A 26605-nucleotide genomic window follows, 5' to 3' on the forward strand; every position below is an offset into this window, starting at 1 on the left:
TCCAGACGCGGCTGCAATAGTCCTCCATCAAAACACTTTGTCTGGCATACCAAAATACGAGCCAGCATCGAGCTGAATACCAAATCAGCCCATTAGAGCTATGGCGCACTGGCTCCTTAGCAACCAACAGAGGGTCTAAAGGCTGCTATGGGCTATACGGCAACACACAATGACAATGAAATAAGATCAAACTCTTTATTTTTGTACAATACAGAGGCTGTATATTTTGTTCATGAATACAAATTAGATGAAAGAATGTTTCAGAAATCTATTTGTAATGAAAGATCAAAGTATCTAAATGATGTGTAACAGGCCTATATTACACACACTATAGCCAGTATGTCTCACCAGGTCATACCGATGCAGACAGGATGAGTAAAGGAGAGTAGCCGTTTGCCAACTAGCAGAATACTTACTGTATGTTGTGACCTGATGCAACTATCATTCAGATCATAGAGTTCCAAACATGGATTAAAATGTGTCTACTGTGAGAGATCAGGTAGTTTATGAACACAGTTTGGAGAAAGGGAACCTGTCATCTGTCAGCCATCTGTCATCTCCTATCACTTTTACAGGGATCAGAGGAGGGGAAAGACAGATCAGAAGAGAGGAAAGCCAGGGTATAGCAGCATTGTTTCTATTCTTCCTTACATCAGAGTGGGGTTTCTGTTTATATTTTTGTTTCATTTTTAAGCCCTCTCTCCGCCTACTCTCCTCCCCTTCTCCTGCTCTATTTTGGATAAAGTGGCTGGGAGAGCAGTCAGGTCTGATTAAGTCGGCGTTTGGGTACAGTGTGTTCCTGGACACACATCTGCGAGCGAGCCATCACACACGCTTCGGAGCACTGGCAGAACACCCAGGCCTGCCGGCAGCTGATGATGTCATCACTCAGAGGGACAGCGCTGGCGAGGAGCCAGACAGACTCTCCGAAAACACACACACACACAGATTCACAGAGAGAAGACAAAAGAGAAGACAGAGACACTGAAGATCTGACACATGCAGAGACAGTCTCAGACAGGAGACAGATAGGAGACAGACAATGAGGGGAATACTCTTTCCTATGGATCCTTTAAGATATATATACGTGTGACATAATGAAGAGGTACATGTGAAAACAGTACAGCTCTATCAGGGGTATTCTGAATGGAATTTACTCTGTTATTATCATCATATGACAGTGTTACCTGAGTGAGAGAGCATGTGCATCCTGAGCCGTACACTGTCTATGAAGCGTTTGCCACAGAACTCACAGCCGTGTCCCTTCTCGCCTCCACTGTGCAGCTTCCTGTGGGGACAGAGACAAAAGGACTGTGATGAGCCAATGACTGAGCCAATGACTGAGGTCTCAAAAATAGCAGACAACAGCAAAAATGTTTTTGTGCATTTTCTGAAGGGTTTTCAAAAGGCAGCAACATCATTGTCCTTGTACAGAACAGCATGTTTAATTCCATCCTGAAAGTATCCCTCTCTGTGTACTGCTGCATCATTAGAGTAAAGAGGTCTCTAAGAGTCGTGAGTCACACAGTATCACACTGTACAAATACAAAAGGAGAATGGGATAATTTTAGAAAGCACAATACAAATAAACGTGCTTACACCCACGTACACATAGACACAGACACCCACGTACACATAGACACAGACACCCACGTACACATAGACACAGACATCCACGTACACATACAGACAGACAGAAGCACAGGCACCCACATACACATAGACACAGATACCCACATACACATAGACACAGACACCCACGTACACGTACACATAGACACAGACACCCACGTACACATAGACACAGACAGAAGCACAGACACCCACATACACATAGACACAGACACCCACATACAGACAGACAGAAGCACAGACACCCACATACACATAGACACAGACACCCATGTACACATACAGACAGACAGAAGCACAGACACCCAAATACACATAGACACAGACACCCACGTACACATACAGACACAGACACCCACGTACAGACACAGACAGAAGCACAGACACCCACGTACACACACAGACACAGACAGAAACACAGACACACACGTACGCATGGAAATCAAGACACACACTCCTCTCGTAACTAGTACAAAAATAAAAAAAACTGACTTGCCACTTTGCCTGCAGCAAACCCCATGATATCATATCACACACGTCCAGCCATGCGAGGCATCATCTGCATTGTTATCCTCATATCCCCCTCTGCAGTACAATGGTCAGACAGCAGTCCTATAGACAGTTCTAAACAGACCACAGTCAAATAATAGATGATCTAATACATAGTACTAAATATTAGGTCAACAAAACTCTTCAATTAAATCAAGAACACCCGTTACATCAAAATAGAATAGAAAATAAGAGGATTTAACAGAAAACTAGGGAAGTGATCCACTATAAACCAGACACCTCATACGATTCCCAGCTTTCTCCTTTAGATAATTAACTTAATCAAAGCTTAAGTTAAAGTTCTGAGAAGGTGTGCTATGCCCTAACGAACTTCTCTCTCCCTGTTCTCTCCACAAATGTCAATGTGACTAAAGTGGATGATGCTCAGTGACCTGTCTCCTGACATGGACTAGTTTCATTACAACACCAGCAGTCACCAGAAGGACTGACTCCTCCAACCTTCAAACCTCTGCCTATCTCCATGACTGAGCATTGGCTAGCTAATACCCTGCTGGATGTTCTGTCATCAGGCTCTTTCAAACACTGGAGTGGCACAGGCCTGAAATGTCAACCATCTGCGTGGGAGGAGAAAGGGTAGAAGTTGGTGCTCTGACACTGATGATGGCTCGGTTGATTGATTTAGCAATGGTACCTGAGGACCTGTCTGAAGCTGTTGTAATGTCATGAGTAGCACTGCTCACAAGCTAAAGCTGAGCTGGTGTAGCACATGTCATCAACAGAGTTATGGGAAAGGTGACTCATGAGTTCACAATAATCCTACAAGTTATAAACCCACCAACCTCTAGTCTAAACCCACCAACCTCTAGTCGACCTCTAGTCTAAACCCACCAACCTCTAGTCTACCTCTAGTCTCAACCCACCAATCTATAGTCTAAACCCACCAACCTCTAGTCTAAACCCACCAACCTCTAGTCTAAACCCACCAACCTCTAGTCTACCTCTAGTCTAGACCCACCAACCTCTAGTCGACCTCTAGTCTAAACCTACCAACCTCTAGTCTAAACCCACCAACCTCTAGTCTAAACCCACCAACCTCTAGTCTACCTCTAGTCTAGACCCACCAACCTCTAGTCGACCTCTAGTCTAAACCTACCAACCTCTAGTCTAAACCCACCAACCTCTAGTCTACCTCTAGTCTAAACCCACCAATCTCTAGTCTAAACCCACCAATCTCTAGTCTAAACCCACCAACCTCTAGTCTAAACCTACCAACCTCTAGTCAACCTCTAGTCTAAACCCACCAATCTCTAGTCTAAACCCACCAACCCCTAGTCTAAACCCACCAACCCCTAGTCTAAACCCACCAACCTCTAGTCGACCTCTAGTCTAAACCCACCAACCTCTCGTCTAAACCCACCAACCCCTAGTCTAAACCCACCAACCCCTAGTCTAAACCCACCAACCTCTAGTCTAAACCCACCAACCTCTAGTCGACCTCTAGTCTAAACCTACCAACCTCTAGTCTAAACCCACCAACCTCTAGTCTAAACCCACCAACCTCTAGTCTAAACCCACCAACCTCTAGTCTAAACCCACCAAACCTCTAGTCGACCTCTAGTCTAAACCCACCAACCCCTAGTCTAAACCCACCAACCTCTAGTCTAAACCCACCAAGTCATGAGGCAGCAGTATAACTGTCAACCAGTGGCTTCTGCCTTCCCATGCTAAGAAGCCTGCTGATCCCTATAGAGGCAGGCTACTCTCCTTCCTCACTAATGCAAAGGAATGCATACCAAATGCACCCAGAGACAGTTTTAAGTATGAGTCATATCTAATTCAAAACAATCATACAGAATTGTGAAATTTAGAAACTTAGTAAACAGCTTCATTATGCCACACCATGTATGCTAAGTGGCTAACAAAGACCCATTTCATACCTCTCATGAAGTCCCTCTATTCAGGCACAAGAGCAGGTGTCTTTTTTAAACAAATTAAGATATTCAATATCGTTGCTCCCAGGTCTTTCCTTTGAAGTCTTTTAACGTGTTAAAAGTTAATGAAGACAAAAAAGAAAAAAAATCACCAACCTTTAAATTAGAAGTTGTGTACTACAATTTATCTCTTCCTGCACATTCTAACAAAACATTTAACCATTTAGCATGAAGACTCCAGACTCACCACACACATACACACTCCAAATCCCTCTCTCTGTCTCTCACAGACCTCCTAGTGTATAGCGACCAGATAGAGTACTTTGTAGGTGAAGGGGTGACACAATCTAATTGCATTCCACATTCAACTACATTTACTTGCCGGCACTCTCTGACAAAATACTTCCTTCAATGATACCTTGAGATCCATAATACCTAAAGACACCCTGGAGATATAACAGTGAGTTGAGTATGCAGTCTGCAGTAATCTGTACTCTACCTGTGTTGCTCCATGGCCTCTCTGTTATGCAGCTGGAGACCACAGTCCCCACAGCTCTGACTCTGACTCTGGCCCTCCCGCCTCATCCCTGCTGCAAACTGGCCCAGCCTGCTGAGGATCTCCCTGTGGAGCAGGCCCTGGGGCAGCAGTCCCCCGTAGGCCCTCAGGTCCAGGGACATGGCTAGGGAAGGGGCCACCGACATGGGCATAGGCAACCCCACCTCCCCTATGTGATTGGAGGGCATGGATGAGTAGAGGGAGGCCAGGTGTTTCTCAGCCAGCACAGGATAACTGTCCAGAGGAGAGTTGTTCCCCACTATGCCCCCCTCCTCTTGGCCCGAGTGCTGCTCTCTAGCCGAGGTGATGACACTGCCTCTTTGGGGGGTCCCCGGGCCCTCATCTCTGGGCTGGTCCGATTCAAAGCCTCCCTCCCCTCCGCTGGAGGACCGGCCCTCGTAGCTATTGACTTCATCCACCTGCATGTTATTGTCCTCTGTCTTTATCCTCTTAGTCAGAGGCAGGGAGGGGTGCTGTGCTCCATTGAGGCTGTACTGTAGTGGAGACTGACCCAGGCCCTCCAGACTAAGCCCTCCAACTTGTGTGGGACTAGCTACAGGGAGCCCCATAGGTAGACCCCCTGGCATAGAGGGACTCCTGTCAGTCATGTGGTACAGTGCCAGGTGGTGCAGGGCGGTGGGGTTGATACCACCCTCCTGCATGGAATGCTTCTTGGAGATTAGCATGTTCCTCCAGTGCCTTGCCCTGCCATGTTCGCTCTCGCTCCCGTGGTTCCTCCCACTCAGACTCAGGTGGTCCTGCTTCTCCTCTGACTGGATGGTCTCCAGGACCTTGAGGCACTGCTCCTCCAGGTACTCAATCTCCAGGATCTCAGCGGCGTACAGCAGGTCATCCAGGTCCTCGGCCGTGGCCTGCAGGGAGGCCGTGTAGGCGTACTCCAGGATCTGCTGGAAGGTCTTGGGGGAGAGGAAGTCGAGGGCGTAGCGCAGGCTGCTGCGGTGGAATAAAATCTCAAACATCTTGCTGGTGCAGGCCAGGACGGTGCGGTGGGCCGGGAACTCCTGGCCATCCACCGTGATGATGACGTCACACAGCGTTCCAGACAGACGCATATGATTGGCCCTGTGCAGGAGCGTGGCGGGGAGGGTGGGGTTGTGGAGCTGGAGAACACCCATCTTAGTCAGATGATCCGTACAGCCTCGGACCCTCTCTGAGCCCACGCATGAGGTGTGTTCTATCCCACCTGCTTTTCCTTCAGTGTGTCTATAAGTCTAAAGGGAGATACAGAAGAAAGCACATTAAATATTCAAATCTCAGATCATGGCAATGACAGTACAATTAATAGTGAATAAGAATGGTCTGGTTGATTGCCATGTTTAAAAAAAAATGATGTCTTAAGACAATATCTTGCATGTTCAACAATTGCAGAGGGAAAGAAAAGTAATAATATTTTAGCATTGGCTGGCCAAATGTCAGGCACTGAGTTGAAATGTTGATATTGTATGGTAATGTGTAAGGAAATACTCTGGAAGGAAACACAGGAGAATTATAGATTCCCTAAATCCAGGAGTGCACCATGAGGTCTGTTTGATACTAGTCACGCACTGTACAGTGCATTCGGAAAGTTTTTAGACCCCTTGATTTTTTCCATATTTTGTTACGTTACATACTCATTCTAAAATGGATTCAATTGCCCCCCCCCCCATCAATCTACACACAATACCCCATAACGGCAAAGCAAAAACAGTTTTTAATACATTTCGACACAATCCTGTCTCGGAGCTCTACGGACAATTTCTTTGACCTCATGGCTTGGTTTTTACTCTGACATGCACTGTCAATTGTGGGGCCTTATATAGACAGGTGTTTGCCTTTCCAAATCATGTCCAGTCCATCGAATTTACCTCAGGTGGACTCCAATCAAGTTGTAGAAACATCTCAAGGATGATCAATGCAAACAGAATGCACCTGAGCTCAATTTCGATTCTCATAGCAAAGGGTCTGAATACATATGTAAACAAGGTATTTATGTTTTTTATTTTTAATACATTTGCAAATTTTTCAAAATACCTGTTTTCGCTTTGTCATTATGGGTTATTGTGTATAGATTGATGAGGATAAAAAAAAAAAAGTCCATTGTAGAATAAGGCTGTAAGTAACAAAATGTGATACAAAGTCAAGGGGTCTGAATACTTTCTGAATGCACTGTATGTCATAGGCTGCAAGTGGACAGAGCCATACACTATCACATGTGCTGTAAATGCATTAGTACACACGCACTTGAACTGTATTACTGCAACAGGTAACACACGGATGCATGTACTTTTATGTCTATAAACTGAGCCACTCGCTGATATGGGCGCATATGGATTGCGTAAACGATTATAGATGGGCTACAGCGGGAACACTCCTGAATAAATCGATCTAATAAGTTACTACTATCAAACCACGATTACATTTGAACCAAATGTTAGATTTAGAAAGGTGAAAAATACCGTTCACAATCACACATATTTGGAGCGCTTTTTTAATGTTTGTATGGGTGGCCACTCCTCAACCAATATAGCCTATATAGCCTACGATCATAAAGATAAATGCTACGATAAATAGTTCCATGATTATTTGTTATATTTTCTGACCTTCAGTGACCACTGACCCATATACACTTAATGGATAATGCTGACACTCAGCCTGGGTAGTTCCGCAACAGAGCGCATCAGGTGCTAACTATGCTCTGATGGAATCACGAATTCCTACCCCAAAACCCCAACATGTACATTTATCTGGTCACTAACACTCTAAACATGAAATAATTCAATATGGCCATAGTGTTAAACTGTAGGGGAGCAACACATAGCCTGGGCGCACAGCACGGCACGGCTTAGTCACGTCTCTCTCTCTGTCTGATCGTATGGCGGGCATACTAAGCAGTCAAGTTTTTAAATCCGTTACAGTAACGGCGGGCAAACTTTAGCCCCAATAACGTTTTAGGAAACGCGACTATGTATATAAAAACAAACACAAATGGATTGCCATTTAGTGAATATGTCAATTAATAATTCAGCATTGTCCATAAATTGGTAACATGGTGAAGAATAGCTATTTCAGAAAGTATTTTCGATTCACCTGTGCAACGGCAGTATTACTGCAATAGAGAACATTGAAAGACAACTATTTTGCTATCATTCATTCCCCTTACCTTAGCGGCCTGTTACGTCCTCACTCAGCCGATTGCGTTATCATTCAGGCAACATCATGGTAAGGCATTTCACAGAACCCGCTCCAAACTCATCCCCACTCCAAGTAGGCAAATTGTCACCCAGGCGACGTCACAGCTTTGAATGATTGTCCTCTGTTCCCAGTTCTATCAAGGCTGGAAAGAGAGACATCTACAGGGCAGCAGTCCTCACGACCTGGTTTTTGGGCAGGGTGAATGAAAGTCAGTTGTCTTTGGATCCAGATGCAATTGAAAACAACTAGTTAAATTAACCATTATTCATCACTTACTGAGATTTTTTTTTAAAATACTGGTAGGTCTGTCTGGGTTATATGTATCTGCCCTTGCTCATTACAATTATATTAGTCACTCAAGTCTCTAACTCAGGGAATCCAGCAACACCAACTCATTATCATACCCTATTACAATCTATCATTTTCCTATCTCTTCACGTAATCTAGAAGGTAATAATTTAATAACCTTAATCAAGGAGTTTTTTGATATATTACCTTATCATCAACAAGGACATTCATATAATCTTGATAAATATATTACATTTGTAAATTGTCACTTCCTGCCATCTAGTGCTCACTATTGTATATTACATCTACAAACTCCCATTAGAAGGAAAAGGGCACACTAATAATACAATATCATTGTAGAAAACAATGACTTGCCATAAAAACAATGGTAAACAGCGTGAGGTTCCAAAACCTTGTTTTATTTTGTAAATGGGTTAGTACTCTGACTGTAGACCGCTGAGAGCAGAACGGTCCACTGGGTTTGACCCAGTAAAACCAAGAGGCTCCAGAGATAGGGGACGGGGTGGGAGGATGACAACAGCAGAGGGTTGTATTGTACAGGTTCTGGCATGACTGTCCTATTCCACTGATGTACTGAGGGGAATGATTGTTTACATGAAAGTGGCAGAACAACATACAGTATTAACATCTTGGAGTGTTGTTTTCTTCTGTTGTCAAATTACCACCCTGCCCTCCGTCTCTGGTATTATAAATTCAACAGGCAGCAAGCTCATGATGCCTGCTATTGTACAAAAACAAAATCAATTCAAAGACAACATTACAGAACACTTGAACAACAACTGGAGACTAAAATAAAGCGTTTTATAGGCCTGAACAGACCTCATTCTGATAACTCCCTCACATAACTCAATATGAAACTCGCATTGCCTAAACAAACATTAGGCACGTCTGTTTGGGTTTCTGTCACACATATTTTATAAAGTACCGTTTGTATTCATCATGCCCAAAACTCAACATATCTCCCCAGGCTGTGTTACAGACTGCACTAGACCTCTGTGTGATGGGACATATCAACAACTCTATACTGTATATACATTTGCTGTACTGTTTTCATAGATACAATATAAAAAGAATATACAGGTAAACCTTTCACGACAAAGCTATGCAGATATTATTGAAAGTGACGACAAGACAATCCACTGACACAGTCACAGTGCACAAGCTCGCAGTCAGGAGTGGAAAAGAAACCTTTCCATATAGAGTACAAAAACTGCTTTAAAAGATTTTTGCTTCAAAAACACGATTCTAAATGATAAATGTCAGGCATTTTCTTTGTTTTCTTGTGAATATGATAAGATACTCATCATAGTTGATGTTAAAACAAGGAGGTGGTGGTGCTTGGGTCATGATGAGACATTCACTTAGATCACTAAACGTTATTCCCTACAACCTTTCTCTGTGAGAACCACTGGATCGGTTGCACATGGCTCCATCTTGTGTTCCATTGTGAATACCGGTACAATATTAGCTCAATACGTACTTCTGCATTTAGCACAATACAGTATTCATTTCCCGAACCCCCAGGTGAGGCGAGTTGAAGACATCTCATATGATAACTTCTGATACATATCTACGATAATATGGCTTTCTCTGAAACCCAAGCATTCCCAGCACTGTGGGCTGCTAGCTAGAAATAACCCTACCTTCCTTTCTGTCTGTCTCTGTCACTCAGAGCTTGCCTTGGAGCATGGGGAAGTGGTGTTAACCAAATCAATGAACTTCTGTTTGAGACATTGAAACAATCTGTATGATAACCCACCCTAATACAGACATAAAAGAGTAAAACAGTCAAATGTTTCAAACAAAACATTAAGAACCATTTTCTAATCAGACATGCAAACAAACTATTGGATGAGACTATTGGATGAGACTAGCCATCAAACATTTGAACAATGTAACATGGAAATAATAAAATAATGTCTACATGGTCAATCTCTTCAGTATATATAGACTGAGTGTACAAAACATTATTCTCTTTCCATGACAGACTGACCAGGTGAATCCAGAAGAAAGCTATGATCCCTTTTGATGTCACTTGTTAAATCCACTCCAATCAGTGTAGATGAAGGGGAGGAGACAGGTTAAAGAAGGATTTTTAAACCTTGAGACATGGATTGTGTATGTGTGTCATTCAGATGGTGAATAGGCAAGACAAAATATTTAAGTGCCTTTGAACGGAGTATGGCAGTAGGTACCAGGCGCACCGTGTGTCAAGAACCGCAATGTTGTTGGGTTTTCACACTCAACAGTTTCCTGTGTGCATCAAGAATGGTCCAACACCCAAAGGACATCCAACCAACTTGACACAACTGCGGGAAGCATTGGAGTCAACATGGGCCAGCATCCCTGTGGAACGCTTTCGACACCTTGTTGAGTCCATGCCCCGATGAATTGAGGCTATTCTGAGGGCAAAGGGGGGTGTAACTAAATATTAGGAAGATATTCCTAATGTTTTGTACACTCAGTGTTATGTTCCTGAATAATCCATTGTTTATCCTCACTGAAAACAATTATAACTCTGAGTAGTTGTAAAAACTAGAATTTTGTCTCCTATACCACTTGAAATCACTCAAATGGAATTCTTTAGTGTTCCATGTGTGTAGTGAAACACATCATACGTGAGAATAAAAATGTTTGTACAATCAGATCGTGCTCTAATGAACTCTATTACACAGACACATGTTGCTGTTCTGGAAATGCAGTAAGGGCACTGGAAAGAAAAACTGCTGCAGACTGTAATGAGTGTTGCTGCCGCCGCCATCTTGGATGGGCTGAGGCTGCCCAATCATGCTTTGTTGTCGCTGGCGTTTCTCTGTGTGACATTGTTGTGTTCTGTGGTCACCTCTGACAGGGCTGTCTTCACCTCAGCCTCCTCCGCTTTACTTTTCTCACCTCCAAATATCTTCCTGAAATGGAGAAAATGTTAGAAATGAACAGTCTACCTGCAATGTAATAGAAAAACAACAACATTCCTAAGAAAACCACAACTGCTGCGTTCAAACAAAAAACACCCCAAATATAGACATTTACATTCTATCAGACGCTCTTATCCAGAGTGACTTACAGGATACATTAGGGTTAAGTGCCTTGCTCAAGGGCACATCAACAGATCGTTCACCTAGTTGGCTCTGGGATTTGAACCATCAACCTTTCGGTTACTGGTCCAACGCTCTTAACCGCTACTTTTCCAATATATATTTAGACAATAGCCATAGGTAGTAATTGTTAGACGATTGATACCGACACAAGTAATATAATTACAGAGCACCTCTGAGTCAAAGTGATAGAGCAGTACTGATTGTTTGTTGCAGTGTCTGCCCTACCATTGAATAGACATTAGGCGGGGTGAGTGAAAGATCTAGTATTCTGGCCCTATCCCCAGCCTAAGAGCAGTACTAATGCCCGGCACTGTTATTACAAGACTTCCACAACTTCCACAACACACTCTACAAGGGGAACCATACACAGTACTTTACTACTCCACACGACGCTACACACACACACACACATCCACTACCATGGCAATGACTACAGCACTTGTCACCATTACACAGGTCTCATTAATTAACAATTATCACCACTGTTACCACAATTGACTACTACAATTTCACTTTACTTCACAAGACAAATGGAAAGGTGGAGACTGAGTGATAATAGAATAGTAGACGACTGGGAACACAAAAACATTGACACGTATAAACCTCTAGAGGGAGCCATACTCGTCGTTGAGTGGAGCAGCCTTGGCCAGACTGTCTAACTCCTCCAGAGCTGGGGGGCTTGAGGCCTGGAGGTCTGCCCCAAACCCGTTTCCGTTAGCCAGGGGGGAGGAGGATGAGGAAAGGCCAGGGGCAGGGGAGGGAGTGGGACTACTCTGAAACCTAGTGGGCTCTGCTGGGGGAATGGAGGGGCTCTCAGTCTCCACCCCATTGGTCAACTCTAACTCTATCTCTGGGGCTTGGGGTGCTGTGGTGGTGGGCATGTGGGGGGTCAGGGTGGGTGTTAGGGTGTCGTAGATAGTAGAAGCCAGTGTGATAGTGACCGTGGGGGCAGCAGGTGTGGCAAAGCTCGGGGCAGTGGAAGCATTAGGGGCAGGTGTGGTGGGGGCACTTGTGGGAACTGGAATACTAGTGAGAATCTCTGGGGAAACAGGGGCACATTTGATTGTGTCCTCGTGAACGATAGCAGCAGTTATGTCAGCATTGAAGGCAGTAGTAGGAGTACTAGGGACAGATGTGGTAGTGGGAGTGGGGTCTATATTAGGGGCAGGAGTGGGAGTGTCTTTGGTAGTAGAGTCAGGTTTGTCAGGGTCAGGGACTGGTGTACTAGAGCCCAGGACAGTAGGGGTAACAGGAACAGGGGTAAGAGGGACAGGGGTAACAGGGACAGGTTTAGCAGTGCTGGTGGCAGTAGGAGCAAGTTTAGAGGTGGAGGTGTCAGAGGCTGGGAAAGTGAATGCCATAGGAGCAGGAGAGGGTCTGTCTGGGGCAATAGGAGCAGCTTTCCTGGTGTTTGGACTAGGAGAGGCAGTGGAGGGGGCAAGAGAGGGACTTTCCGGGGCAGATTTCCTGGGGGCCATGGTGGTGGAGTGGGTAGGTGTGGGGCTCTTGGGAGTGGGAGGAGAAGGAGCAGGTCTGTTAGAGTTTCGACGCCTAGGTGGTATTGGAATAGGGGAATTTTTAGGAGATGTAGGGCAATCTGTAGCACTAACAGCAGTGGTATACATTTTGTCCTCTGCTCTAGGAGAGCTGTCTCCTAGAAGGTCTAACAGGGGGGCTACTCTAGCTGTGATGTCAGAGGTGGAGATGAAGGGGGTTGGGGGGGCTGTGTTGGACTCTGGGGTGGGTGCTGGGGCGGGGGCAGGCAGGGGGTCAGTAGCGAGGGCAGACAGGCTACAGGTGAGAGCGGTGCTCTCACTAGAGGGGCTGTCCTGGGCGGGGTCATAGGTTGTGTTGGCTGTGTCAGAGATGGTGGCTACAGACGAGAGGGTATCCAGAGCCAGGGCAGCAGTGTGAGCGGCCAGCCTGGGAGAAAGAGCAGGGAGAGAGCAGAGACACACACACTAGACAGTGAGGTGACTGGGACCCGACGTGGGGACTGGGGAGGAGGGGTGGAGAGGAGGAGCAAGCAGGAGGTTCGGTTAGGGGAGGCATGCAGTTAGATATCACACACACTGAGCAGACAACATCAACCAGAGAGAAAGGACACACCAGGGGGTTCCATGCAGTGAGGCACATCAAATAACAAAGGACACTGTTCATGCACAGACTGACATGGAGAACATGTAGGGTCTAATGAACTAAAAACAGGTATTTCTAATGGAAACAGACACTCATCTCATGTGACTCCCGTTTTTAATGTCTCCGTTTTTAGGTGGGCTTCATCAAGTTCACCATATACAGGAAAAAACCACAGTGGATCTATCCACGTCTTTGACTGGTAGCGATTCAACCGTGATATCGAAAAGATGAATCTCCTAAGAAATATCCTGAGAAAAAACTATTGTGGCAGCAAAGAAATAAACACCCCTCCCCTCCCCAAAACAAACGCACAAGAAACTACAACACACACAAGGGTTTTTCACACCGCATGTTGTTAGACCAGGGCTATCCTTAATGCTGGGTTAAAACTAGTTTAGGGTTAGCTAACCCTCTTTTCACGCAAGCATTTGTTAACCCTGGGCTAAGTGCAGTGTGAATGTGACTATAGAGAAATGTCAACAAAAAGTATACAAGCATGAGCACACGACGGTGCTATCTGCTTATAGGAATCACAGACATTTGTATAAACTAACTGCTTATGCTCAAAAAGTCATCAACATTCCATTAATTACAATGTACTCAAAACTGTGCAGGAATATTGGGATTCTTACAAGAGGAATGTACTGTGCTTTAGCCCAACGACGATATCTGTGTGTGTGTGTGTGTGTGTGTGTGTGTGTGTGTGATATGTGTGTGTATGTGTGCACCCACATGTGTGTGTGTCTGTATGTCAAGGTATACTCACTCTGGCTCTGTAAGGGGTGTGGTCTCACTGGGTTCCGTGGGTCCTCCTGCGTTGTGATTGGCTGTGCACTCATCCTCTGTCCTCACCTCCACTATCGGTTCTTTGGACTCATCCTTTCTGTGGACACAGAGGATTCTGATTGCTACATAGGCACCACGGCAACAGACTCCAGGACCTCAGTAACACAGAACTACAGCATAATGAGGATGATTAAATGCTTGAACCAGACATTCTCAGACGAAGGTCATCACGTACCCAAAGCTTAGCAAATGAGAACTGTGAAATTGCATCTAAATTGCAAGTATGCAGAGACTCCTTTTTCAGTCTGTGTCAGTGTCACAAATGGCACCTTATTCCCTATGGGCCCTGGTCCAAAGAAGTACACTAGATAGAGAACAGGGTGCCATTTGGGACGCACGTATTGAGACAGTAGACACTCACATGAATGCAGCCTTGCCCTGTTCTAGGTTGTGTCCCTTGGCCCCACTGCCTGGCTTGCAACACAGACACATGATGAGGCCACACTTGTTGGTGAAGTAGCAGGTGATGTCCACAGCCAGGAGCAGCAGGACGAAGGCCAAGATGAGGATCCCTGCCATGATGCCCGTGGAGAGGGCAGACTCCCCGTCTATATCTACAGTACAGACACAGCATGACTCACTAGGAACATATAGCACCACAGTTAGACAGCTGAATGAATGTGGACATACTGTTAGAATATGGAACCATCTGTTTTCTACATAATGGTTTCATAAAACACAGACAACTCACCTGTCATGCACATTGACATAGTGAGAAGAGATCACAGCTTCTAACCAGATGTTTTGTAGACGTTAACTTCATACTGGTACCTTGATGTGCTCAAATTGGGAGATCAATGTCTCCCTGACAAGGCTCAAACAAACATCACACGTGACTTGTACCTTGTCTTTGGAACAGTAAAGGCATCTATCTAAATCACCTGCCCTCTAATAAATGCAAACCCATTAATATGTATTAAATCAACTTTATTTGATATTAGTCATAACCAAAAACACCCGAAGAAAATGCATAATGTGCTTCAAGAGATATTTTGTAAACAACCATGTATGTGTGGCTAGCTAGTGACTACTGTACCACACACAATACGTGATCTCTAGCATTATCTGTCCAGTTCCCATTCTAAAGAGAGCACCCTGAATATCAGCTCCTCGGGACTTCTGATTCACTTACTAAAAAGAGTATTAACAATTCAGTATTGACTTCAGGGTCTATTTGTAATGCAGTTGTGAAACAAAATAATCACAACTTAGTAGTATAAAAGAATGTATTGCTAGTTTTTAAATGACATTTGTAGTTCTTCAGGAATCAATAACACACAATTGACTGCTGCAGTTTCCAACTGTATCCATTATGCTTATATGTATGTCGACAGTGTGTCATAATACAACAATATTAATATTAGCATATTATAATTTGGTACTTTGTTAATTAAATGTCCATGTAAAAATGAATGTTATTAAAAATCTTTACAGTACATACAATATAGTAAGTGGAAAAATAATATACATCCTTTATGTAAACTGTCTGGTACTCACCACCATTCACTCAGTACTCTACCACAGTATTCAAAATAGCATTACCACTCATTCAATACCCTAGTGTTCATTAATGTAAACTGGAGCTCCAATCAGTTCTCTAGTTCAGAGTGCTGCTACTAGCTGTGCTATGTTGCTGAGCGGAGTGGTACAGCACTGACCTGTAGGATACTAGCCTAGTCTGATACTAGCCTAGTCCTATATATGTTTGTGCTGTATAGCTAACTCCTTACTATGGTTGTTGTCAACGACCATAGGAATTAGCTATAGTGCACAAACCGATCTGGAACCAAGCTAAACTGATACCAGTGCCTTTGGTTCAGTTCAGTCAATCAGGCTGCTCTATTCTGTAGTTACTCCCCACCCACTGAGAGACATGTGTCTGTCTAGGCATCCATCCAGAGAGACAACCAGCCATGGCAGAGAAAGGATAGCTTTCTTTCCTCTATGTGTGTGTGAGAGAGAGACCAGCATCGCCTCATATAACTAGCTATGAGAGCAGCAACACAGTTACTATGGACATGACGAGGGAGATCAGAGTGTATGTCACAGACGAACAGCCTTGGGTCGCTGCTCAAAACAAAATATTGTCAAAACCAATGGAAAGATGAGACACACAGATTCAGAAAAGAGTCATACGTAATGAGGAGAGTGTTCATGTAGTGACGTCCACCAGGGTCCAAAACCAGGCAAGAGTGCAGAGACATAGGGAGAGAGATAGAGAGAGGGGGGGGGGAAGGGGCAGAGACATAGGGAGAGAGATAGAGAGAGGGGGGGGAAGGGGCAGAGACATAGGGAGAGAGACAGAGAGAGGGGGGGAAGGGGCAGAGACAGGGAGAGAGATAGAGAGAGGGGGGGAAGGGGCAGAGACATAGGGAGAGAGATAGAGAGAGGGGGGAAGGGGCAGAGACATAGGGAGAGAGATAGAGAGAGGGGGGAAGGGGCAGAGACATAGGGAGAGAGATAGAGAGAGGGGGGAAGGGGCAGAGACATAGGAAGAGAGATAGAGAGGGGGGAAGGGGCAGAGATATAGGGAGAGAGATAAAGAGAGGGGGGAAGGGGCAGAGACATAGGGAGAGAGATAGAGAGAGGGGGGAAGGGGCAGAGACATAGGGAGAGAAATAGAGAGAGGGGGAAGGGGCAGAGACATAGGGAGAGAGATAGAGAGAGGGGGGAAGGGGCAGAGACATAGGGAGAGAGATAGAGAGAGGGGGGGAAGGGGCAGAGACATAGGGAGAGAGATAGAGAGAGGGGGGAAGGGGCAGAGACATAGGGAGAGAGATAGAGAGAGGGGGGGAAGGGGCAGAGACATAGGGAGAGAGATAGAGAGAGGGGGAAGGGGCAGAGACATAGGGAGAGAGATAGAGAGAGGGGGGAAGGGGCAGAGACATAGGGAGAGAGATAGAGAGAGGGGGGAAGGGGCAGAGACATAGGGAGAGAGATAAAGAGAGGGGGGAAGGGGCAGAGACATAGGGAGAGAGATAGAGAGAGGGGGGGAAGGGGCAGAGACATAGGAAGAGAGATAGAGAGGGGGGAAGGGGCAGAGATATAGGGAGAGAGATAAAGAGAGGGGGGAAGGGGCAGAGACATAGGGAGAGAGATAAAGAGAGGGGGGAAGGGGCAGAGACATAGGGAGAGAGATAAAGAGAGGGGGGAAGGGGCAGAGACATAGGGAGAGAGATAAAGAGAGGGGGGAAGGGGCAGAGACAAAGGGAGAGAGATAGAGAGAGGGGGGGAAGGGGCAGAGACATAGGAAGAGAGATAGAGAGGGGGGAAGGGGCAGAGATATAGGGAGAGAGATAAAGAGAGGGGGGAAGGGGCAGAGACATAGGGAGAGAGATAAAGAGAGGGGGGAAGGGGCAGAGACATAGGGAGAGAGATAAAGAGAGGGGGGAAGGGGCAGAGACATAGGGAGAGAGATAAAGAGAGGGGGAAGGGGCAGAGACATAGGGAGAGAGATAGAGAGAGGGGGGAAGGGGCAGAGACATAGGGAGAGAGATAAAGAGAGGGGGGAAGGGGCAGAGAAATGAAGAGAGGGAAAGAGTGGAAATGGACAGAAGGGTGGGAAAATGGGAAGAGAGGGAGGAGAGGAGAGAGAAGAGAAAATATGTCAAGTTTGTAAACAAAACTGAATAGAGAACAAAATTAAAAATTAAAAAGTAGTTTTAAACTGACAAGGAGTTAAATCTAGAATCCGCAAACAATAACAATGCCGTCACCCCTTCTGTTTGGGTAAAAAGGGGGCCTAGAGAGGGCTGGGCCGTGAAAAATTTAACCACTCTCAAATTCATAGACAGCCCTATGGATGCATCCATTTTTATTGACCATCCATTTAATCAAAATTATAGTTTAACCATGTTTTAAGGGTATACAGTGTTTGTTTACGTTGTTTACAAACATAGTAAAAAAAAGCTTATATTTTGGTTTCTGATGGGGTACGACTGTTAAACTAAGCTCATGAGGCATTTATAAGTTATATTCTTCAAGAATCAATTGGTATATATCATTAATCTATAAGTCAAAACATTTATGTAGCAACTAAGGATTCTAGCTTTAAAAAGCAAGTTAAAGCAAAAGCACAGCATGTGAGAGAGGACTACGCCACAAACCATGAGTAAGAAAACTGGGGGTTGAACGGTTGTGAATGGGACGCGTGTTTATCTGGGAGGTGGGTTAGAAGGGAAAGAACAAACAGGAGAAGTGAGGAGGAGGGATAAGTCCTGCTATGTTTCAGTAAAGCACTCTGCATCGCCTGAGGCCTGGTAGGGGTTTGTCGCAGCCTAGCTGTGTAGTGTTGCAACACAGGTGTCTGTGGGTGTCAGTAAAAGCAGTCAGTTTCAGCTAGCTAAGACCTGCTATGGTACAGGAACGCTGCTGTACCAGTTAAGGCCAAACTATATAGAAACAGACTGCATCCACACACACGGACAAAGACCATCCATCTACATACTGTACCCATCACTGTAGTAGGAGAGACCATCCATCTACATACTGTACCCATCACTGTAGTAGGAGAGACCATCCATCTACATACTGTACCCATCACTGTAGTAGGAGAGACCATCCATCTACATACTGTACCCATCACTGTAGTAGGAGAGACCATCCATCTACATACTGTACTCATCACTGTAGTAGGAGAGACCATCCATCTACATACTGTACCCATCAATGTAGTAGGAGAGACCATCCATCTACATACTGTACCCTTCACTGTAGTAGGAGAGACCATCCATCTACATACTGTACCCATCACTGTAGTAGGAGAGACCATCCATCTACATACTGTACCCATCACTGTAGTAGGATAGACCATCCATCTACATACTGTACCCATCACTGTAGTAGGAGAGACCATCCATCTACATACTGTACCCATCAATGTAGTAGGAGAGACCATCCATCTACATACTGTACCCTTCACTGTAGTAGGAGAGACCATCCATCTACATACTGTACCCATCACTGTAGTAGGAGAGACCATCCATCTACATACTGTACTCATCACTGTAGTAGGAGAGACCATCCATCTACATACTGTACCCATCAATGTAGTAGGAGAGACCATCCATCTACATACTGTACCCTTCACTGTAGTAGGAGAGACCATCCATCTACATACTGTACCCTTCACTGTAGTAGGAGAGACCATCCATCTACATACTGTACCCTTCACTGTAGTAGGAGAGACCATCCATCTACATACTGTACCCATCACTGTAGTAGGAGAGACCATCCATCTACATACTGTACTCATCACTGTAGTAGGAGAGACCATCCATCTACATACTGTACCCATCACTGTAGTAGGAGAGACCATCCATCTACATACTGTACCCATCAATGTAGTAGGAGAGACCATCCATCTACATACTGTACCCTTCACTGTAGTAGGAGAGACCATCCATCTACATACTGTACCCATCACTGTAGTAGGAGAGACCATCCATCTACATACTGTACCCATCACTGTAGTAGGATAGACCATCCATCTACATACTGTACCCATCACTGTAGTAGGAGAGACCATCCATCTACATACTGTACCCATCAATGTAGTAGGAGAGACCATCCATCTACATACTGTACCCTTCACTGTAGTAGGAGAGACCATCCATCTACATACTGTACCCATCACTGTAGTAGGAGAGACCATCCATCTACATACTGTACTCATCACTGTAGTAGGAGAGACCATCCATCTACATACTGTACCCATCAATGTAGTAGGAGAGACCATCCATCTACATACTGTACCCTTCACTGTAGTAGGAGAGACCATCCATCTACATACTGTACCCTTCACTGTAGTAGGAGAGACCATCCATCTACATACTGTACCCTTCACTGTAGTAGGAGAGACCATCCATCTACATACTGTACCCATCACTGTAGTAGGAGAGACCATCCATCTACATACTGTACTCATCACTGTAGTAGGAGAGACCATCCATCTACATACTGTACCCATCACTGTAGTAGGAGAGACCATCCATCTACATACTGTACCCATCAATGTAGTAGGAGAGACCATCCATCTACATACTGTACCCTTCACTGTAGTAGGAGAGACCATCCATCTACATACTGTACCCATCACTGTAGTAGGAGAGACCATCTATCTACATACTGTACCCATCACTGTAGTAGGATAGACCATCCATCTACATACTGTACCCATCACTGTAGCAGGATAGACCATCCATCTACATACTGTACCCATCACTGTAGGAGGATAGACCATCCATCTACATACTGTACCCATCACTGTAGTAGGAAAGACCGTCCATCTACATACTGTACCCATCACAGTAGTAGGATAGACCATCCATCTACATACTGTACCCAACACTGTAGTAGGAAAGACCGTCCATCTACATACTGTACCCATCACAGTAGTAGGATAGACCATCCATCTACATACTGTACCCATCACTGTAGTAGGAGAGACCATCCATCTATCTACATACTGTACCCATCACTGTAGTAGTAGAGACCATCCATCTATCTATATACTGTACCCATCACTGTGGTAGGATAGACCATCTACATACTGTACCCATCACTGTAGCAGGATAGACTATCCATCTACATACTGTACCCATCAATGTAGTAGGATAGACCATCCATCTACATACTGTACCCATCACTGTAGCAGGATAGACCATCCATCTGCATACTGTACCCATCACAGTAGTAGGAGAGACCATCCATCTACATACTGTATCCATCACTGTAGTAGGAGAGACCATCCATCTATCTACATACTGTACCCATCACTGTAGTAGTAGAGACCATCCATCTATCTACATACTGTACCCATCACTGTGGTAGGATAGACCATCTACATACTGTACCCATCACTGTAGCAGGATAGACCATCCATCTACATACTGTACCCATCACTGTAGCAGGATAGACCATCCATCTATATAGTGTACCCATCACTGTAGCAGGATAGACCATCTATCTACATACTGTACCCATCACTGTAGTAGAAAAGACCATCCATCTATATACTGTACCCATCACTGTAGCAGGATAGACCATCCATCTACATACTGTAGCCATCACTGTAGTAGGAGAGACCATCCATCTACATACTGTACCAATCACTGTAGTAGGAGAGACCATCCATCTATATACTGTACCCATCACAGTAGCAGGATAGACCATCCATCTACATACTGTACCCATCACTGTAGTAGGAGAGACCATCCATCTACATACTGTAGCCATCACTGTAGTAGGAGAGACCATCCATCTACATACTGTACCCATCACTGTAGTAGGAGAGACCATCCATCTATATACTGTACCCATCACAGTAGTAGGATAGACCATCCATCTACATACTGTACCCATCACTGTAGTAGGATAGACCATCCATCTACATACTGTACCCATCACTGTAGTAGGATAGCCTTTGTCCATAGCGGAGGCAGCCTGTTGTAACACTGAGATAGCAAACTCATAGAGTGTCACTCACAGCTTCGGTGTAGAAGTTTAATTCTAACAGATTCAAAATTGGAAAACAATTGTGCGATGTCTGTCATCATCACAAAAAACGAACTGTAAAAAACAAACTCTGGGCACTTCAAAAAGAAGTGTTCGTTTGGGTGGTCCTCGCAGACAATACCCTCTTCACATACCCTCTCAGACAGACAATACCCTCTTCACATACCCTCTCAGACAGACAACACCCTCTTCACATACCCTCTCAGACAGACAATACCCTCTTCACATACCCTCTCAGACAGACAATACCCTCTTCACATACCCTCTCAGACAGACAATACCCTCTTCACATACCCTCTCAGACAGACAACACCCTCTTCACATACCCTCTCAGACAGACAATACCCTCTTCACATACCCTCTCAGACAGACAATACCCTCTTCACATACCCTCTCAGACAGACAATACCCTCTTCACATACCCTCTCAGACAGACAATACCCTCTTCACATACCCTCTCAGACAGACAACACCCTCTTCACATACCCTCTCAGACAGACAATACCCTCTTCACATACCCTCTCAGACAGACAACACCCTCTTCACATACCCTCTCAGACAGACAATACCCACTTCACATACCCTCTCAGACAGACAACACCCTCTTCACATACCCTCTCAGACAGACAATACCCTCTTCACATACCCTCTCAGACAGACAACACCCTCTTCACATACCCTCTCAGACAGACAACACCCTCTTCACATACCCTCTCAGACAGACAGTGGAGGGGTCTAGTTAGAAAGATTGAATATTTTCTGCTGCAGAGTGAACACCCATGAACAGCTCTGACCAACAGCTGGCTTGTTCTTCTATATTCTTAATTTTGCTTGCTGAAAACATCTAGACGTCAAATTCCTATTAAGTGTACTGTCAGATTTATGTGGTTGTGAGAACCAAAAAGGCTCCTGTTTGGGACATGTTTGAGTTTGCTGTCTCAGCTGTGCGTGGCAGTGCCAGTGTGAGTGCCTGGTGCCGGGTGCCTGGTGCATGGTGGGGTACCTGGGATGGCAGCGGGTTCTGGAGAGATTCTGATGGTCAGGGTCCCAGGTTGGGACTTCCCCTGCTGGTTCTCTGCCACCACAAATACATCGTACTCCGTGTTCCACTCCAGTCCGCTCAGAACCACATACTCACTGCCACCGGGCAGTCGGATCTCTGGCTTCCAGTCGGCCTGATGCTTCTAAAGGACACACAAAATAGGCCACGGTCAACTTAATGATACAATACAGTACCTGGCAGTCTCTTTTAGGAATGTATTCCTTGAAAGGGCATGGGTACATTAGCACACATTTTTTGCACATAAGAATGCACATTGTTTGTCTACAGCTGTCTACAGTGCCCCAAATCCACTGGTTTATAGCGAACTAGGTATTGTGAGTACTCACTGGTTTATAGCGGACTAGGTAGTAGCAGTACTCACTGGTTTATATCTGACAAGGTAGTGTGAATACTCACTGGTTTATAGCTGACTAGGTAGTGAGAATACTCACTGGTTTATAGCGGACTAGGTAGTAGCAGTACTCACTGGTTTATAGCGGACTAGGTAGTGTGAATACTCACTGGTTTATAGCGGACTAGGTAGTGTGAATACTCACTGGTTTATAGCGGACTAGGTAGTGTGAATACTCACTGGTTTATAGCGGACTAGGTAGTGTGAATACTCACTGGTTTATAGCGGACTAGGTAGTGTGTGATGGGTGAGCCTCCATCATCCTGCTTGAGCCAGTTGACTTTGAGGGAGTTGCCTTTTGTTTGGAGTGTTCCCTCCAGCTTAGGCGGTTCAGGTTCACCTAAACAGACACATCGGAGATATCAAGGTTAGTTAGTGAGCTGAAGCAGTCATTCAGAAGATGTAGAATGTGTTACGGCTGGTCAGCAGCTGCTGTGAAACCTTTAACCGGCTTCTCCTAAACCTGTTTCAAAGATGTGGAGAAAGCTGTTAATATTCTGTATGCTAGTGTTCTCCAGATGGCACCATTCCTCCATACTGTTGTGCTAGAGGCACTTGTCTGCCTCTCCAACTAAAAGACCTCAAGAACAAGCTGTTAGACTACTGTGGAGTGCTAAAATGAAAGTAGTATTTAAACAGCAATTACACATGATTGGATCGGACCCAGCCACTAGAGGGGGGTGTTTGGGCACAGTAAACTACTTGAGACAAATGACAGTTAGCACAAAAAAGTTATCACAATGCGATAAATCAGTGAAATTGTTAGAATAAATCCCACGTTATATTAGATCAGACAGGGAAGGAACACTTCCTTGCTAAAGGACTGTAAGAGTTCCAGGGAGCTCCAATCAGTCCAGAGAAGGTGACTGGCTACATATGATGGGTTAACAAGACGGAAAATACATGGAAATAAAGGGAAACGTTTGAATTTGTACATTTAGTATTTATGTTATGAATGACTCTCCAGTAAAATTAAGATTCTTCTTGTGAAAATTGGGACTGAAAAGTTACCTTCTGCGGAGTTGACGACATCATCAGCACCATGCAAGCCACATGATGACAGTCACATGAAACGCACGCGTGTGATTGGTTGAAAGGAAAGTGGAAACATGAAAGATATAAAAATAGACAATGTCAACATGGACAGGAAAAACACAGGTATAAGACTTGAAGACAAAATTAAACAAAACAGAAACTGAAGAGTAACACAAAACAACAGTGAACTTTTGACAACACTGAATAGACAAGCAGGGACAAATGACAGGCTTTCCTCTGAGAGAAACTATGACCTGCTACTGCAGCTTATGTTCTAGATTTATATAAATAAAATAACTTTCAAAATATGGTAATAAATGGAAAAGGCTACATCCCAAACCATCCTTCTCCTGCAAGACAAAATGATTGACAACAGAGGAAACGCTGAAGACATACTGGAAATACTGACAGAAAACAGCAGCATTGAAAAAGGAGACAGAAATACAGACGTATTCCTAATACTACTTAGTATTGCCAATACTGATGGACACTGTAGTATCAGTTGTACATGTACAACCAACACATGACATAACAGTAAATGACATCAATAAATGACCATAGCTTCTTACTGTAGGTACTGTTCAGTAAGAAGAGCAGCAGGTAATAGGGGGTGTTCTATGCTATTTGTCTTGGTATAACAGTGTCTAAGTCACATGCTAACTACTCCTAATAACTATCTACTCCCCAATAACCACATAACAAACCTGAGTCCTCAGTGAAAAAATGAAAAATGCCATCTAAGAAATCATATAAAATAAGAGATATCAGGCAAAAGCAAAGGCTTTTACACATAGCTAGTAATTCTGTACAAATCTGTTATCAGCAATATAATATTCCTGCCGATGAAAGTTCTGCAACTATTTAGGTTAGATTGATTAGAGAACAGAAATTAAAATACACATAAAGAAATATTTCATAACTGCCAAATCTCAATGGAAACGATGCGTAAGGCAGAGCGACCATAAAGCCACAGCAAATCCAATGACTGTTTACATAAAACACTGGAGCAAGACTGTTTTGAAAACAAGTTCAAAGTTCAAACTAATATTCAGAGTGAGTGTGTATAATGATGAGGCACTTACTTGCGTAAGAATAACCTGAGCGGTCCAACAGAAAAACAGACGAGAAAAATGAATAAACAAAAAACTACACAACAAGAGTATGACACAAGAGAAAAACGAAAGAAATGAAACTAGCCAGGCTTTGTGATAGCAGCATCAAACAGCAAATAATAATCAGAATGTCCTCAGATACCAAACTATCAGTTCAACTCTACACATGCATAATATTCCTGAGTTAGTAAGGGGCAGACATTCCACTTCCAGTCACATGACAAATCAAATCAAATTTGCAACCAGCAGGGGGCACTCAATGGTAAAGAGCGAGAGAGCCGGAGAGAGTGAGGGAGAGAGTTAAAACAATGGTTGTCATCATCCTAGCAGTGAGAATTCAAGCCAATTGTGCAGTACAAGCCTTGTCATAGATTTTTAAGCACAGCATAGGGCAAATATGTCTGATCTAAAGGTTCTAAGCCAGTGCTGACCAATATGTCTATGGTGGAGCTGGCTAACAGGCTGTACAAACATGGCTGTATCTATTGATTCATTCTAATGGGGAGGTGCAATGGGTGGTGGCAAGGTGAGGTAAAAGGGGTGTTGTGGAAGTGAGAAAAGAGGTGTGAAGTGTGTGTGTGTGTGTGTGTGTGTGTGTGTGTGTGAGAGTGAGTGACTTACGGACAGGCTCTGTCTTGAAGACCACAGCGGGGCTAGTTTCACCCTCTCCCTTGCCATTGATGGCTGACATCTTCACCTCATAGTTGGTCTCAGGCTTCAGGCCTGTGATGGTTACTTCACTCAGAGCTCCTGAGGATACAATTGAGAAGTACAAATACTGACACATCCACAACAGACTCTGCATTCAGACAGAAATTGTCAGAGACGCCAGTCACCCAAGTCATAGACTGTTTTCTCTGCTACTGCACGGCAAACGTTTCCTGGAGTGCCAAGTCTAGAACCAAAAGGCTCCTTAACAGCTTCTACCCCCAAGCCATAAGACTGCTGAACAATTAATCAAATGGCCACCGGACTATTTACATTGCCCCCCCTTCCCCTCCATTGTCTTGTACACTGCTGCTACTCACTGTTTATTATCTATGCATAGTCACTTCACCCCTACCAACATGTACAAATTACCTCGACTAACCTGTACCCCCGCACATTGACTTGGTATCAGTACACCCCTGTATTTAGCCTCGTTATTGTTGTTTTATTGTGTTACTTTTTACTATTTTTTTTACTTTAGTTTATTTGGTAAATATTTTCTTCGCTTTTCTTGAACTGCACTGTTGGTTAAGGGCTTGTAAGTAAGCATTTCACTGTAAGGTCTACA

General features: G+C 44.4%; 2 protein-coding genes across 15 annotated transcripts in view; both read right to left on the reverse strand.

The window, feature by feature from the left end:
- The window catches only part of LOC101268962 (zinc finger and BTB domain-containing protein 16-A), a 31897-nt gene extending 23696 nt beyond the window's left edge, over nucleotides 1–8201 (reverse strand). The window contains exons 1-3 of one of the 2 annotated variants that reach the window (XR_016491372.1): nucleotides 7790–7944; nucleotides 4573–5861; nucleotides 1188–1288 (exon numbers count right to left, since the gene is read on the reverse strand). Coding sequence is in view for 1 of the 2 variants with exons in the window: in XM_021582628.3 (XP_021438303.3) it covers nucleotides 1188–1288; nucleotides 4573–5765 (1294 nt within the window). In the remaining variant the exon portion in view is untranslated. Of the gene's footprint in view, nucleotides 1–1187; nucleotides 1289–4572; nucleotides 5862–7789 lie in introns of both variants that reach the window. The other variant, XM_021582628.3, reaches the window with a different exon arrangement.
- Nucleotides 8202–8507: 306 nt separating this feature from the next.
- The window catches only part of LOC110503959 (neural cell adhesion molecule 1), a 113026-nt gene continuing 94928 nt past the window's right edge, over nucleotides 8508–26605 (reverse strand). For 3 of the 13 annotated variants that reach the window (XM_090218629.1, XM_090218628.1, XM_090218627.1), the window contains 8 exons: nucleotides 25951–26079; nucleotides 25300–25314; nucleotides 23398–23522; nucleotides 22732–22912; nucleotides 14575–14767; nucleotides 14134–14250; nucleotides 11850–13151; nucleotides 8508–11036 (listed from right to left, as the gene is read on the reverse strand). In XM_090218629.1, the coding sequence (XP_090074755.1) occupies nucleotides 10916–11036; nucleotides 11850–13151; nucleotides 14134–14250; nucleotides 14575–14767; nucleotides 22732–22912; nucleotides 23398–23522; nucleotides 25300–25314; nucleotides 25951–26079 (2183 nt within the window). In that variant the 3' untranslated portion in view covers nucleotides 8508–10915. Of the gene's footprint in view, nucleotides 11037–11849; nucleotides 13152–14133; nucleotides 14251–14574; nucleotides 14768–15119; nucleotides 16281–22731; nucleotides 22913–23397; nucleotides 23523–25299; nucleotides 25315–25950; nucleotides 26080–26605 lie in introns of those variants that run through there. The other 10 variants (XM_090218633.1, XM_090218632.1, XM_090218631.1 and 7 more) reach the window with 5 other exon arrangements.

Source organism: Oncorhynchus mykiss, chromosome 24 (genome assembly GCF_057628025.1).
Source record: "Oncorhynchus mykiss isolate SJ-2025 chromosome 24, ASM5762802v1, whole genome shotgun sequence".
Classification (NCBI taxonomy): domain Eukaryota; kingdom Metazoa; phylum Chordata; class Actinopteri; order Salmoniformes; family Salmonidae; genus Oncorhynchus; species Oncorhynchus mykiss.